The 16,945-nt window shown below is 41.5% G+C and overlaps 1 protein-coding gene across 1 annotated transcript; it reads right to left on the bottom strand.

Moving 5' to 3' along the window:
• Nucleotides 1-1,654: 1,654 nt before the first annotated feature.
• BTBD1 (BTB domain containing 1) lies at nt 1,655-10,949 on the bottom strand. Its single transcript, XM_088148611.1, has 8 exons — nt 10,482-10,949; nt 8,690-8,846; nt 7,436-7,541; nt 6,646-6,843; nt 5,275-5,467; nt 4,545-4,632; nt 2,597-2,743; nt 1,655-2,348 (listed from the first exon to the last, which is right to left on the bottom strand). Exons 1-8 carry the CDS (start codon nt 10,883-10,885, stop codon nt 2,190-2,192), a joined length of 1,452 nt encoding a protein of 483 aa, XP_088004737.1. The 5' UTR covers nt 10,886-10,949; the 3' UTR covers nt 1,655-2,189.
• Nucleotides 10,950-16,945: the final 5,996 nt, after the last annotated feature.

The raw sequence follows: 16,945 nt of genomic DNA on the forward strand, positions 1-16,945 counted from the left end.
ATAGAAGGGTAGAGGTGGATTCTTTCAGCGGCGGGTCGGTTGCTAGCAAAAGCCACGGAGGAAGCCGAGAGGTTGTAAGAGCACGATTGGCGACACCAGGGTGTGATGGCCGTTTTAATTTTTTTTCCCTAAGACTGGGGGAAAGCAGGTCGAGCTTTTGTGTTTGGGCATGTTCACACATTAAATACCTAGCATGGCTGGCTGGGGAATTCTGGGAGTTGAAGTCCACCCATCTTAAAAGTTGCCAAGTTTGAGAAACACTGACTTAATTAATGGCTCAATGTCTTGTACAAACTGAAAAAAAAAAGTAGGTTGAGTCGCCAGGTGTGTTGGGTGACAGTATCCTAACCTGTCAGAAAAAAGAAACTAATCTGTTCCCATATCCATTCATCTATATCAATGTTTCTCAACCTTGGCAACTTTAAGATGGGTGGACTTCAACTCCCAGAATTCCCCAGCTGGGGAATTCTGGAAGTTGAAGTCCACCCATCTTAAAGTCGCCAAGGTTGAGAAACACTGATCTATATAGTCCTTAAATAAGTGTTGACTCAATCCACTGAAGATCTGCCCATTCAGCAAACTGCAGTATTGCAATAAGTAGCTGTCTGCAAGAATGTCCTTTAAGACCACAATGCCCATCATCCCTAGCCAGTGGGAGATGCAATCCGATACACATGGTGTAAGGCATCATGTTGCCTTGCATGCTTTGTGTTTGGGGAAAACCGCAGCCAGAATTTCAATACATCCAAGACTATATTACTACAGGTGGGATTAAGATCACTGTAAACATTGCCAAAATGCTTCTATGGGGTGTTTAGGATCCGAACTGCTGCTTAGCACCAAGGATGGGGCTTTCACCAGTGTAATTTGACTCCAAACATCATAATCTACTATAGCAAATGGGCTTCTCAGTTTCTCCTCTTCAAATCCTTTTCAGAATTTTCAAATCACTTTATATATCACTTAGCAGAAAACCTTTTGACAGCCTTGGCAAAATTAATTTTATTCTATGGTGTTTTTCAGGCAGAGACTGAGACTTAAGGGCTTAAGATTGCATAAACTGGTAAGAAGTTTAAAGCAAAATTTGAGCCATAATTATCCCAAACAGCAAGAAACAATCCTCTAATACACCAAGAGAAGCCTTATTGAGACTTCCGAGTAGACAGATAAACTGCATTATCGCTAACCTTCTCAACAAAGATAATTTGCCATTTGAGAAAACCAGGACTTGAGTACACAATTTTTTAATCCGTTCAATCATGCCCGATTCTCAGAGACTGGAAGTCCCTGCAGTTTTCTTGGCAAGGTTTTTCAGAAGTGGTTTGCCACTGTCTCCTTCCTAGGGATGAGAGAAAGTGGCTGGCCCAAGGTCACCCAGCTGGCTTTGTGCCTAGGCAGGACTAGAAGTCATGGTCTCCCGTTTTCTAGCCTGGTGCCTTAACCATTACACCAAACTGGCTCTCTTTGTGTATTTAATACTAATTAGTATTAGTACATAATACTAATTCTTAATCCTCTGAAATTTGCCCAATTTCCTTAAAAATTGCATTCTGTATACTGCTGAAAACTTTTTGTGTATTTACTGCATTAAGCACTGCTTCCTTACAAACTGAAAGTATTTAAGATCTCTGTAAGTATTCAAAAGGATACGTGATTTCATCCACACTTCACTTTATAGTTAAAGAATAGCTCCATACAACTGACTTCTGAATAACATTTTTCCAGTACACAACAAAACTAGTTAAGTTTATATACATGTATTGAGTACAATTACAGATGAATCAGTATCATCCTTAATTCTGCTTCGTGGTTAGTTTCAAGAATGACAATTCAGTTTAACGTGTTGCACTGTACAGGAGCACAATCACAACATCCACAGATATATAATCTGCAGCACGTGTATTTCAGGAAAAAAAATGTTCTTTCTCAGCTTCCGGATTACGGGTAGCATATTTAAAATGACCATGTTAAGTATTTATGTACAGGTAAGAATATTTTAGTTCAAGGAAGTTTGGCTGAGTATCATCATTGCAAGTAGAGAATACTAGTGTTTAGTACCTTCCATGTACAAGACAGTTTTATAACGCATCTGAGATTATGTATTTACAAAATTTCACAGTATTTCATGTTTCCCTTCTGTTCATTTTCAAAGCAATTTTTTTTTTTTGCTCCATCTCAGTTTTCTGAAGTTACGTATAAAATATAATTTCCGGTATCTGTCCATCTTCTATAGATGTGCCATTGTTATTACCCGGGGAACTAAAAAAGAAAAAGCAGGTTTTGCTTGAAGCTGGAGATTCATGGATCACTTTCTTCAGTCCCTTGGTGCCATAATGAGAATCGGGACCCTAAACAGAAACATAAATTAATTATCCTTGCAACCTTAGTACTTTGGGGTCAGTAATAAACTTGGGACGCACACTAGACTATGATCAATTCTAAACAAAGCAGTATGATTTTATAAGAGATATGCTATAGCAAACAGAACTTGGTTTTAAAGAAGCATTTCCTGGATTATTATTGTTAGTCTTTCATCCCATCATTTGTTCATTGCTTTATAGTTAGACTGTCTCCACGATTTCAAAAAGTGTCTCACTTTCAAGGTTGCACAAGCAGTGTAACACACGGTTGGCAAAATCTCTATCGGTTCTTTGAACATAACTCTGAAGGTGCTGGCAGTTCCATCACAGCTAAATCCAGTGTCATTTTGTCCTAGAGTCTGGTTTTTCTCATATTCAATTATCTGTAGGAAGAAAGCGGGGGAAGATTTTTTTTTCTGTGAGAACATGTTTTCTAAGCTCTTCATTAAAGAGAAACGCAGCTGGAATATTGCCATTAAAGCCTGTTCATCTCATCCAGTTCCCGACCCAAACATTAGCCTGAGGCTTTAACAAACAAAGTTTTCACAAATCATCATGGTGAAACTGGGCCTTTAATTGGAATTTGTGATTAACGTACTTGCTTACAAAGTAGGCATTCTTAATTTTTTGGAGCCAATGGACATATTTGGAATGCCTCTGGAGTCTTGTAGGTTCCCAGTAACATTCCAGAACAGTGTTTCTCAACCTTGGCAACTTTAAGATGTGTGGACTTCAACTCCCAGAATTCCCCAGCCAGCCAGCTGGGGAATTCTGGGAGTTGAAGTCCACACGTCTTAAAGTTGTCAAGGTTGAGAAACACTGTTCTAGAAAGTAAATATTATACTTTGCAACATATAAGCTTCATTTTTTTTTAACAATAACACTTGACAAGGCAGGGAGTTAGGCAGGCATCAAGGAATGAATTGGCGGGGACATCTGCTCCTAACCAATATCGGAAGAGTGATACCAGCTCTTGCTATAGCAGTTGGCAAGACCTTGGCCGATCTCAAGTAACAGCACACCATTTTTGTACTGTTGCCAAGAAAAAACTACACAGATGTATAGCTCAACCTGAAGGAATGTTAACCTCTCTTTTTATGCCAGCTATTTACTATTTCTGGGCACAACTCACAATGTTTACTAGTCACTTTAGAAATTCTCTAGCTATCTCTGTCCCAGACAGCAACCAAGGAGAAGGCATACAAATTACAGAGCAGAACACTTGTCTTTATTCTGTTCACTGATGTGCTGTGTGATTGCTTTTAACAATGTTTTGCTGTTGATCCAATTATTTGCATACACATTGATAGAGTAATACAATTCAAATTTGTATCATGTTATTTGCAACACAGCTATAATCATCCTGAGTGACATATTCTCAAGTGAAGCTGAGGCTGTGATTTAATTAACATAATTTGGCATACTGCTTCTACTTAGAATCAGGTTTAAAAACTTGTTAACTTCCCTGTAATTATGGGGATAATGCCTTTGTAATTAATTCACGCAAATAACTTTATTGTCATCATAGACCAAAATTAAAACAAAATATCCATATCTTATTCCTTGGCAGCTGTAAAGCAACTACAAACTGATCATTTACACTTTAAGAAACTATGATTTTGAAAGAAGTTCATCTCTAGATGCACAGTTGTATTTCAAATCCTCTATGAATTTAAAACTGCTCAAACAGCTTGTAAAGCATTGTATGTGAATTCTTTGATAAAAGTATGGAAAAAGTTCCAAAGTCAAAATGAACTTGTTTCAAAGTTAGATTCTTCCTGTACATGTAAAATGGCCCATTCAGGGATTAGAACATGTTGACAATGAAGCATTTGTACACCTCCACACTTAAGAAATACATATTTCTCTTCAGAACACCCACCTATTTTTTAATACTAATATTAAGACTTCCATCGCTTAAATATTTATCTCCTGTTAAAATAACTGTGTAGAGATATTTGAAACAGCGGTCTTTTCCCAGTTTCCTCTTAACCTGACATCCTAAGTGATACAACATTAATAGAATATTAACATACTGATGATATTACCTAGTCAGGTAATGAAACATCTGCAAGCAAACAACCAAGCTCAGAGAGCATCAAGGACTCCACATTAATAGAATATCCTTGATCTTCAGTTTGATGAAAATGAGTCACTGATTGTAAACTTGAAAAACAATTGTACCTGTATATTAACTTGATAATCAGTGGGCCCATGAATAGAGCCGTATAATCCAAATCCCACAATTGAAATTCTTCTATTAACTGTGAACCTTAAAAAAAGAGGAAAAAGTAGACAATTACCTGAAGCTGCTTTTTCACTAAACTAGAAGCTATTTTTTCATCTGCTAATAGCTGATTTCAGTTGCAAACGCATTGACAAGTGTATCAACTTAACCAGAGTACCATTTTCCAGGGGAAGTTTTTCCAATCTTATCACGAGTCATAAGAAAAACCCTCTATTCCAGAGCCCAACATATAGCAGCTAAAAACTAATCCAATGCCAGTTCTTTAGATAAACTGGCCTACCCTTTATTCTTGAGATTTCTGGTCTCTGTGAAAAACTTTGACACGCTTCCTCCTTTGGTCCATCATGGATGTAGAGTAATGGCTTTTCTGCTAAGTGAAAGGTTCAGTGCTCAGCCAATATGCACGCTCATCTTATTTCAAAAGTTCTGTGCTATTTGATAGGTATGCGGCCTTTTAAGTGTTACTCTGAATGAAGTTTTATTGCTTTTATTATAGTGTATTTATAATGGGCTATCATGGAATCCATCAGATGTAAGGGGGGAAATTAATATAGTTGCTTTCAGACCAAACACTAAGTTTCTTGTTGTCTGGTATTCTAGAAACCTCTCCTCCCCAAATCCCCAACAACTATGACTGTCATATTACTGAAAACTGGTGACCAATACCTGATCCGGTCACTTGTTCCACTGTAACCCCAGCGACTCTCCACTTGTTGGAATCTATTTATGCTGCACTCCTTCCCTCTAAGACAGCATCTTGGTCGGTCAATATAGTCAACTCTAGGTTTAGGGTTGACCGTAAAGTGCAGAAAGAGATTTACTACTTCCCGATCTGACAAAATTCCAGATTGAGCAGGACCTGGAAAAAATGGGAGTGCAACTGAGCTGAACATATTCTGTACCAGAAGGACAACCGGGGGGGGGGGGGGGACAAGCCTATTTATGCATATACCCCACTGCTAGATTGTAGCTGTTCAGCAGCGATTAAACAATCTGGGCCTTGAAGGAAAAAAAAAAGATTCATACAATCTTTATAAGAAATCTGACAAGAAAAAAAGAAGATGGTATTCAGACAGAGTTCATGGTTTATGCTGGCTATCTGTCAACATAAGCTATGAAGCTTTCAAAGATAGTAAGGAATACATACATATAAATAAAGTAGCGCCTTGTCCAAATAAGACAAAACAGGCTGGTTATCCACCAAAACTTAACCTAACAAAATTCATACACAAGGGTAAAAGCAATTAATTAATTAATCAGCAATTAATTCTTTTCCATGGTCCATTAATTAAATATTCATGCTGCCAAGCTTTCCACCAGCAACAGAATTAAAGAATTTTAAAAAATGGCCCAGCTGCTTTGCATAGCACGGTCTCTTTCAACATATACAACAAGCACTATTCTGTGAGTATTAAGGAAGTTAAATGGGCCAAGATATGGAGATTTAGTTTTATATGATTTAAACCAAAATATATCAAGTCAGAATGTGAAATGCAAAGCAGAGTTTTATATGGCCACAAAGTTCAACACACACACAATTAAATGTTGGTTTTATAAAACCTCACAAGATCAAATAAATATGCTCATACTCAAACCACTGTTCTTAGTGCTGCAAACAAATATTTCAAACGAACATAACATTTTATGTGAAGTCATCTGATTTATTTTCAGTATGTGGCCAGTATTTCCCATGTGGCATTACTAAATTCTAAAAGTGAAATCCTTCCCAAAGGATTCTAAATTAAATGGACAATATTCATCTGTGAATAAGGCCCAATGCTTACTTCGAAGCAAGACTATTTGGGATTTCATTGCAGGGTTATCACAAAATTGCTGGAGTGCTGAATTGTTTAAGGAGGAGTCAAAACGTGCTACAATTTTACCTTGCTTTTTAAATACCATCAATGAATACACAGCCTGAAAAAGAGGTAAAATTAGGCCCTTTCTAGTAAGAATGCGTAAGATAGAAGCATTAACAGACTTTTCTATTTAACTTTGGTGTAACTTTTACAACAACAAAGCCAACCATAAAGTTACCTGCTGCAAATTCTTCAATGGTCATGAGTGGAAAACGGATTAAAGAGAGAGCTTTGCCAAGAACTTTCTGTTTATTGGCAGAGGTGACAGGTAACTGTTGCCTCTGACATTCAGCTTCAGCCCAACGAACAACAGCTCCGAAGAGCCTACTCTCTCGAATACTGAGAGTGTCTCTTTCCAGTACTGCACACAGTGTGTCTGAAGAAGAAGATTAAGTTAATTGCATGCTTCTGCATGGATCAAATAAGACTGCCTACCATGTAGTCTGACTTCAGGACAGATTCCAGCTAAACTGGTTTGGACAGCCGTTCCTTCCCTTATGAAAACAACACTTCTGCATACTGAAGGATGAACCAAACTGCTGTGGCATAGAACTAATTCTAAGTATCAAAGTAACCACCCTATGCTAAATTAGATTGATATTGTGGTAATCCTATTCACACTTCACTGAAAAATTAATCCAGTAGTAATTCAGCCAGCATCATTAAACATAAAGTCATATAATTATAAAATCAGCATAGGATAATACTGCAAAGCCTAATGGACAGACAGGCTAACCTGCTAACCAAAGAGGCAACATCTTAGCAAATCTCTTACTGATGGGAGATATATATGAAAAATGGACTTTTTTTTAAGAAACAGGGAATCCAGTGCTCTCCAGATGCTGTGGGAATCCAATTCCCATCAGCGATCCGGATTGATGGGAGTTGTACATCATCATCTGAATGGCCAGACTGCCAATCCTTAAACTAAGTCCTCTAAAAAGCATTCATGTTTAGGAGCTACTTACCTATATCAATATCTGTAAAGCCTTCTGCACTTATTGCATCCATAGTACTTTTGTCTATTGTGTCAAGACAGAGACTGGCCAGTTGGGGTTCATCAAATAAACGAGCCTGTCCAAAAATATTGGATTGGAATTATGCTATTTTCAGCTTACAGATAAGAGAAATGCTTTCAACATTAAATAATAAAAGTAATTGTTATTTTTAACTGAAGGAAACTCAAGGAAAGTTTGCTGCTTTAAAGGGATTTTTAATTAGTTATGGTTTGACTAGAAGAGAAAATAAACTCATCTGATCTATCTAACCTCATACATAAACTCCTCAAGGCCATTCCAATACATATTATTTCTAATTAATTAATTAGTGAATCATAGCATTAGAAAGGGTCATTAAGTCCAACCTCCCAGCTCAACACAATTTGAACTGGAATCTGATGGTTGTCCCATCTCTCCATGAAATAATTGATCACCTACACTCCCAAGACTGTATTAATGTGTAAGCTAGCTGCCCCCATCCTATACTTATGCATTTGATTTCTTTTTTCTAAATGAAAAACTTAACACCTATCTCTATTAAATGTTATTGTATTATTTTCAGCTCATTTATGTTATCAATATTATTTTGAATTATTTTTCTATCTTCTAGAACATTAACTACTGCATCCTACTAAAAAGCATCACTTCCATTTTATTATCCAAGTCATTCATGAAAAGACTGAAGAGTACCAGGCCAGGGACTGAACCCTATAACCTCACTCAATACCTCCCTCAAGTTTAATGAGGATCTAGTTTTCAAGCCTATTATGGATCACCTAAGACATCCAGTTCATATTTGACTATCATGCTAACCATAATGTCATGGGTATTTTATGTGACTGCTATGAAGATGATATATTTTGACATCAGTAAAGCATCTGACAATCTACTAAGGGAATGATCTGATAAGGTAAAATTACTTTGATAGGACTTGTGATTATTAGTAATCACCCCTCAAATGCTGATCTACTTTAGAATTTTTCCAATGATCAATGTCAAATAGAGAAGTCTGTATTTCCATGGGTTCTTACTCTACCTTTCCTCCCCCCCCCCTTTTTAAGATAGGGACAATACTGGTTCTCTTCTAATCATTATTCAGGATTTTTCAAGGACAGAAGTTTGGCCAGATCATTGGCATGCTAAGATGCAACCCACCTAGCCCTGGAGGTCTGAATTCAATAAAACGTTATTAAACCCCCTCCAACAAAATGGTTGGATGGTTACCTGAGTAAGCAGCATAAAAGCATTATCTGCCCGAAGGTGTTTAGTGAGAAATTCTACACAATGAGCTTCCAGGGCAGGGACAGCATACTTCTTAGCTGTATAGAGAGTGGTCATAACAGTTTCAGGACCAATCTGAACTTCATCTGAATATAAAAATCTAGAAATCAAACAAGATAAGTTTAAGAGGACTACCTGATACATGTTTATCAATGCCACTCTAACTTAATAGTTTCTTTATACTCTTCATTCAGCAACACAAAGCCGATTTTACAATATACGTGTAAAACAAACTTCCCATTAACCAGAAAGCTTTAATATCTGCAAAAAGGCAATCAATCATTTTCCCTACTCAAAATGTTAGAGATTGCCTCTGGGTGCCTAACCCAACAAGAGATACTGCATTCCAAGAAGTCCAGTTCAAAATGCCCTTTTCTACCTTATCAAGTTCAAATATTTTGACTTGCATCTCCCACGCCCAAGTCTCTACTTCAAAATCTCCACTAATCCACTTTATTCAGCAGCAAATGGACCACATAACCTACTTTCTGCTAGCCCACAATTTCATCAAGGGACATATCCTTGTCTCCAGAAGACACATGTGACAGCATTTTATACAACAAATGGAAGCAGCCATTCAAAAGTCTCCTCTTTGTATACATCCAAGAGGAACTTTTAAACTCATCCTGATTTCCTGACAACAGGCATCATCCACATTGTCACCATTGTAAATACCAGACTTCTAAGAGCAAACAAAGAAAGTTTTGAAAAAGTTGATGGCCCAATGCACTGTACCATCCCGGTTTAACAACCAGGGTTGATACCTTTGTGCCAGCCCAGCCATCCTGATTTACCCCTCATTGGATGGCTTAGAGCAATGGTTCTTTAACTGTTTCACCCAATTACCTCTTTAGAGTCCTTGGTGCTCTCTGCTTGGTTGTTGGCTTGCAGCCATTTCATTACCCAAATAGGTAGTCAGCACTGATGATGTTACCTAGTTGGGTAATAAAACGTCTACAAGGAAACCACCAAGCTCCGAGAGCACCAAGGACTCCACACTTCAACCCTGAGCAACATATCTTCTCTTTTATTGGAATTACACCTTTTCGTAGCCTTGAATTATTATTAGATTTATATCCCACCTTTTTTATATATAAAACTCAAGGTGGCAAACATACCTCATTCTCCTCCCTATTTTCCCCACAACAACCCTGTGAGGTGGGCTGGGCTGAGAGAGAGGAACTGGCCCAAACCACCCAGCTGACTTCCATGTCAAAGGCAGGATTAGAACTCACCACCTCCTGGTTTCTAGACCAGCAGCACCTTGATCACACGGGCTCTTTCTATATCTCACATCTTTATTACGGTCATAGACCAACATATATCTCTATATAAACCGCAGCATTTCCCTCCCCCCACAAAACAGCCAAATCAAATCTTTATTATGGTCATAAACCAAAATACACCTCTATATAAACCATGTCATTACCCCACCATCACCAAAAAACCCCAAATCAAATCTTTATTACGCTGACAGATCAAAGTATATATTACTATCGATCATGTCATTACCCCCCCCCCAAAAGCCGACTTTGTGGCTTTATCCGAGGGCCTCAGCAGCAGTCCCAGACTAGTTCCTCCACCCCCCGAACTAGGGCTTATAAATTACTCCCCCCCAGGTTTTGCCCCGAGTGCCCCCTCGGGGGTAACCACCACCCCCGTTTAAGCCCCCCCCCGGCCGGGAGGGCCCTCGAGCGCGGCCCGCCCCCGCAGCCGCCGCCCTCCCACCTCGGACCTGAGCAGGGCCAGGAAGGCGGCGGGCTCCACGTCGGGCAGCTCGATCTCGGCCGAGGTGGTGGCCATCCCGCCGTTGAACATGGCGTCGAAGACGGCGCTGCCCGCGGCCAGCACGAAGCGGTGCGCCGGGATGCGCTGCTGGCCCGGGCCGGGCGCCCCCCCGCCGGCCCGCGGCCCGCCTTTGCCCACCACGAAGCGCACGTCGCTGAGCAGCTCGTTGGCGAAGAGGAAGGCGAAGCGCTCCCGCAGCGACCGCTTCGTGGCCTGCCAGTTGTACGCCGGCTCGCGCTGGACCACCACCGGGGGCGGGGGCGCGGGCGCCGGCACCCCCGCGGCGCCGGCCGGCCCCTCGCCCCCCGCGGCGGCCGCCAACGCCGCCTCAAGGCCGCCCGCGGCCGCCATCGCCAGCCCTCCTCCGCCCGCGCAGGCGCGCTCTCGCCTCACAATCCGCCCGGTGCCTCCCGGGCTGCGGCTGCGCAAACGCGGCGTCCGCGGAAGGCGAACGGGCGGCGCAGGAGGCCTTCGCACCGCCCACGCGGCGAGCCATGCGCCTGCGCGCGCATCTCCGCGGGCTCGCAGAGATAATAAGGAAGAGGAGCCCGCTGCAGCCAAGCCAGCTCTCTTTGCTTGGGAGTCATTGTTGACCGAAAATGCCTCTTTTTCTCCATCGGTGGAGAAAATCGCGGGGGGGGGGGGCAGGAGGCGCCACGCCCGAACCAAAGTTGCAACGGAAAATGGGGTTTCCTGCTGTTTCATTTTGGTGTAAAGTGTGTTTTGGTATATGTACAGGGACTGTATTTTCCTGGAAAAAATAAAGGGCAAATCTGAAAAAGGGGCAAATCTGAAAGAGGTTCCTAAGGATTGATTGATATACATATACATATACATATACATATACATATACATATATATATATATATAAATATACACATACATACATATACATATATTGTTTATGTTGATAACTTGGCTTTACAAAGGAAAATTCAAGAGCAAAAGGAAGAAAATAAATGCATAAAATAAACGTAAAGGCCAGCTTTCTGAAATAAAGGACTGTTCTTTATAATAAAGGAGGCATGGTCAGTGTAGGTATATGACGCCCTGTGAAGAACATAGCAATGCATTTTAATAAAGTGTACAATATGGTTTTTAAAGAAACGTAAAAGTAGGGACTTCACCAACGTTAATTTCCAACCGGAGGGCTATAATGGCACTGCTCTTTCTGATCCATGTGGAGAGTGTTTGTGCGTTCTCAGACGTGATGCAGGGCCTTTCCAAGTCTGTTAGGAAGTCTTTCGTTAACAAATGAAGCATCGATGTTTATACTCCTTCTTTGGGCATGTTCATTACAACTGTTAAAATATTGGAAGCTGGATGAAAAGATGCCGGAAGAGGCACCTGCAGGCGCCTGGTCATTTGAAGCTGCATTGTACTGGAACTGAAAACATAAATGTAAATAGTAAAATAAAGTGCGTTGCTAGAGCAGGCCAAGTTTTTCCTATTGTAACGCCCAAGAATAGGCGCCTAGAAAGGCCTCCTATTTCTCATTGCAGAAAAAAAATGGCATTGCAAAAAATGGCATTTTTTTCCTCCAAGGTCTCCTTCAATTTAATGAAAGAAAGAGGGGATGTTAATTCACTTCTTTATTTGTGCATTTATGTAGCAGCCAAGGGATATGGATGAATGTCTAATCTTTCCTTGTGTGATTATCCTTCCAGAGGTCTGCAGCCTTGCTGGCTTCCAATGCTTCAATTAAATCCCAGGGGAAGACTTGCGGGGGGGGAAACCTGTCCCCTTGAGGAGGGTGGACATCCAAGGGGCGTCGGAGTAATTAGAATAATGTGCAGGTATCTTTGGGGAGGTGGTTAAAAAAGTCATGATGGCAATCATGCGTGTGTGATGGAAGCCCTGCCTCTTTTAAACATGCATCAATGCATATAAAACTGGATGGGGCCTTCAGCTGCATAGGCCTGACTGCCATCTTGGCATTTCTGAGCCCCGTGGATGCCCCACGTTATGGGCAACAGAATACCAGCAGTCGTGCCCACTGCCCCCTTCCACGAGATGTGTAGTGCAAAAACACTGGCAAGAGAAGTTCAGAAGTTCTCAAGCCTCCTAAACAGGAAGTTAAAAAACAGAAGACTTTTGCACCGGAGAAGAAAACTGAAAAATAGCGAGTCAGAGTTTGGCACGAGGGTTGGCATTTTTCACTGGGTCTCTTTTGACACCAGCAGAGACTCAGCCTCTGCAGCTTTAGGACGACGATAGAAAAAGTCGCAGTGGGGACAAGCGATGCCCTAGCAACCTGTGCAGCTACAGAAAGAGGAACTGGAGATTTATTTAAGGAGAGGGAGAAACAATCCTGGTTGGGCAATACTTCCTGATCAACCATAGCAGTGTTTCTCAATCTTAGCAACTTGAAGATGTGTGGACTTCAACTCCCAGAATTCCCCAGCCAGCATGCTGGCTGGGGAATTCTGGGAGCTCAAGTCCACACATCTTCAAGTTGCCAAGGTTTGTATCCTTTGATCTCAGCTAATATCTTTTGCATCTTTTCCTCTCTCTTTTTTTTAATCTTTGTATTTTGTCAAATGAGGATGAGATGGTTAGATAGCATCACTGAAGCAATGAGCATGAAACTGAGCAAACTCAGGGAGGCAGTGAAGGACAGGAAGGCCTGGTGTGATGTGGTTCATGGGGTCACGAAGAGTCAGACACGACTTAACGACTAAACAACAACAACAATTTTGTCAAATAAATTGTCCCCCCACACAAGCTTTACTTGCATCCCAAACTATTGTTGTTTCTGTCCCTTTTTCAAATTAATTCTGAAAAATCCTTGTATTTGTTCTTTACAGTCCTTGATGATTGATTCATGATGCCACAAACTTTCATTCATTCTCCGCCTATATCCTTTATAATTCTTCTTAAGTATCAAAGTCACCAGGTTATGATCAGAAAAAGTTCTTGTAATATCTCTGCTTTATTAGTCCATGTAAGTAAATTCTTAGAGATCCACAACGTATCAGTTCTCAAGAATGAATTATGTCTCGCAGAGTAGTATGTATGTTCGTTTGCATTTCTATTTAGATGTGGCCAAATATCTATGAGTTCAACATTCTCGAATTCTGGGAGCTGAAGTCCACACATCTTAAAGCTGCTGAGGATGAGAAACACTCAGCTATAGTATCAGGAAATTCTCGCATTATCACACAAAAATCAGGTAGTGATCTTGACTGTATCATTTAGGATGAAAAGTTCACCAGGAGCCCAACCTAAAAGTTCACCTGGAACTCAACCCGTGGCTAGAGGAGAAGTCACTGGGAGTTCTGAAGTCACTGGGAGCAGGTTATTAACATCTCAATGACACTGAATGGCTCTCACAGGACCTGTGCCTGTAAGAAGGGTAATATAGTCTTGTAAGCAGAAAGCATGCTTCTAGGACATGTCATTAGCTTAAAAAAATCCTACCCAAAGGTAGGGGATGTTGGGAATCACACATGGACTGAGCAGCTCCCTTTCCAAGGTAATCCAGCTGCCCCTTGCAGATGGAATGATTAGAATTTCTCAGCTAAAACTATTTTCTTCCTATTTCGCTATGACTGTAGCCTAGGAATCTCCTGAACTGTGTGGGAATCTTCTTTTGGAGTACAACTCATTTAAAATGCTCTCCTCTTTAATAGGCCCACAGCAGAGAGCAGGAGAGCCGTTTAGGCCCCCTGCTATTCAATTGACAACTTTGGCCCATTGAATGCTATGCTGCTTAGAGGACTTGCTTTTCCTGCCTTGTTACATCAGCAGACAAACTTCCAGGATGATCCCAGACCAGGTTTTGCTCAGCTCAACCAACTTCACAATGTGATGATACATGGAGTAGGAGCAAGGAGGGGGAGAATTCGTGCACTGCCTTGAGCTCCTTGGAAGAAGAGCTGGCTAGAAATGTCACTGCAGTGACATTGCAGTGAATTCAGTGGCTCTGGGGAAAAGAGAGATTAGATCAGTGTTTCCCAACAAGTTGGCTGGGGAATTCTGGGAGTTGAAGTCCACACATTTTAAAATTGCTGAGGTTGGGAAACAGAAGTCTAAATAAATCAGTAAAATGATCTGCTGATCATCAACGTTACCAACTGTCTGTCATTGGAAGAAAATCAAATTAAAATCTTGCCATTCAATAGGACGATGCATTATTAGGAGAGCTTGTTTATTTGATAGGTTAGGATTAGAACTCCCAGAATTCTAATGCCCACTGGTCAAGCTTTTGGGGCACTCAGGTTGTTCCAATACATCTGCAAGACATAATGATGGAAAAAGAGATGAGACCCATTATTGTTTAGCCACAGTGGAAACTACAGCTGAGAGTGCAGTTCATGTCAATCACAGAACGCTGCCTGTTGCACGTCCAAGGTCCATAAGACAAACATTAAAAGATGTAGAGAAAGTTACTCTAGTAAGTGAGCCAAACCAGTGATCTTATAAAGAGATGGTTTGCCCTTCTTTCTCTTATCCGCATACGCAAAGTATGCCACCTGCAAGTACGGGCAGGAATGCAATTATGTATTATTTATTTATTTTTACCTAGACTTGGAAGTTGCCCAGTCCATCCCAGGCTTTAGGTGGCTTGCAACTGACAAAATAAAATATAAATTAAAAACTCAGAATTGGCTAACTTCATCTCAACCCAGACCACCAGTCACCAGTCAGCAGCTGCTTCCATGCAAGGGGCATCCTTTGCATGAAAGGCTTTTAAACATCCTTCCAAAGGTGTAGCAGGAGGGGGAACAACCTGACTTCAGGAAGGGGGGGTAGAGTATTCAAGAGCAAAAGGTCTATGATAAAGAAGCTGGACTTTGGGCTTTCACTCCACATCTGTCTTTCTGCAGAGGGCAGAGGGAATGGCCTTGAGGGATAGGAGGAAAAGCCACTGCCAAGGGAATGGTCAGAGAAAAGAAACCGGAGTCCAGCACAGGAATAGGGCATGTGTAAATGTCTCAGACAATCCCCTCCCTAGTTCACTTAAAGATAAAAGGAGGGAGCGGGGAGGCGCATTCAGACTTACAAGATTCTGTTATTATAACTACAATAAAAGTAGTATTAGCCTACATGACTTTGGTTTCCTAGTCTGCTCTGCTTGGAAGGGCTGACACCTTCTGACCCAAACAGGCTGGGTAGATTCCATCTGGAGCAGACAGTCCTGAAGGTAAGCAATAGGTCACCCACTGAAACAGACTGCAATCTGCAAACACGTTCAGCATCGTGCAGGAGTCTACAAGAGACAGACACACAGCTGCCCATGCAAGCATGCTAGCAATGTACATGTATCCTTTGTTGGGAAATCCATGCTAGAGAACCTCATGTGGAAACACATGTGCCACAGCAGCAGGCAAATAACACCACACTATATGCAAACACATCAAGGAATCGTTGTGTGTTGGAATTGTACATATAAAGCTATGCAACTGTAAGAACAGTCCTACCTGGCTTTGTTTAGATCTCCAACTCCAGCACGATTTTATCTATGTAAACATACCTCCTACCCACATTTTAAGCTAAGCTTGACCTCAGCCTGACCTAAACAGTGCAAATTCCATGCCTTATGTGTCGTCTTTTGCAAACAAACCAAGAGGCAGCTTTTTAACACCATGACATCAAGGAACCAGAACTGTTGCACATCCATGTTGACTGGAAGGAAATCCCGCTATGTTGAATTGAGCTTGAAGTCTTTGCCTGCTATCTCTAGGGCAAATGGCTGTAAAGGACAAAGCAGGTCTGGCATCCGTGTGCCAGAACCAGATTATCGGGCACATTGGTCTGACAGAAGTCCACACGAGACATATGGTAGAACCTACCATGATGTTGTGGATGTCATGATGCAGTCAGGTAAATGACACAGATTCTATTGTTTGCGCGATGAGGTCATGATGCCACTTGTCCCGTCCTCCTCTACCCCCCCTCCCCGTGCCCACAACCAAGGCCCTTAGGAAGTAATTTGCTTGGAGTGGCTAATACTCAGATCAGGTAAGGAGAGTGGATGGGCCAATGGAAGCTGCAGACCGCCCTTGTTTTAGCCAAACCATTCACAGAAAGGCTAGGGAGGTTCAGCCGACCCATCCCTGGTTTTCTCTGAGTGGGTTGTGAGAAACCAAACAAGTAGCTTATTCAAGGCTTTTCCCCACTACCAAGTTAAGTACTCTCTCCCCAACCTTCAGTCAGAAAAAAACTCAGGGCCAGACTGAGACTTAGTGAGGCCCTGATCTATGAGTGCTGAAGAGCTCTGTTTGGTGAATGCTAACAGAGAATATGGCTGGGTCAGGACTGTCCTCAAGATACGGTCAAAAAAGTCAAGACAGCAAGGCATAAAAAACCAGCAGAAGTTCAGTTGCATTGTTGTGGCCACCATTTTGTTTTTGGTTTTTTACTATCTTGACTTCTTTGACCATACCCTGCAGACAGCCCTGGGCTGGG

The sequence above is a fragment of the Python bivittatus genome, unplaced genomic scaffold (genome assembly GCF_059951505.1).
Source record: "Python bivittatus isolate LINGU-HERP-01145 unplaced genomic scaffold, Pbiv_v1 ctg000530_np1212, whole genome shotgun sequence".
In the NCBI taxonomy this organism is placed as follows: Eukaryota; Metazoa; Chordata; class Lepidosauria; order Squamata; family Pythonidae; genus Python; species Python bivittatus.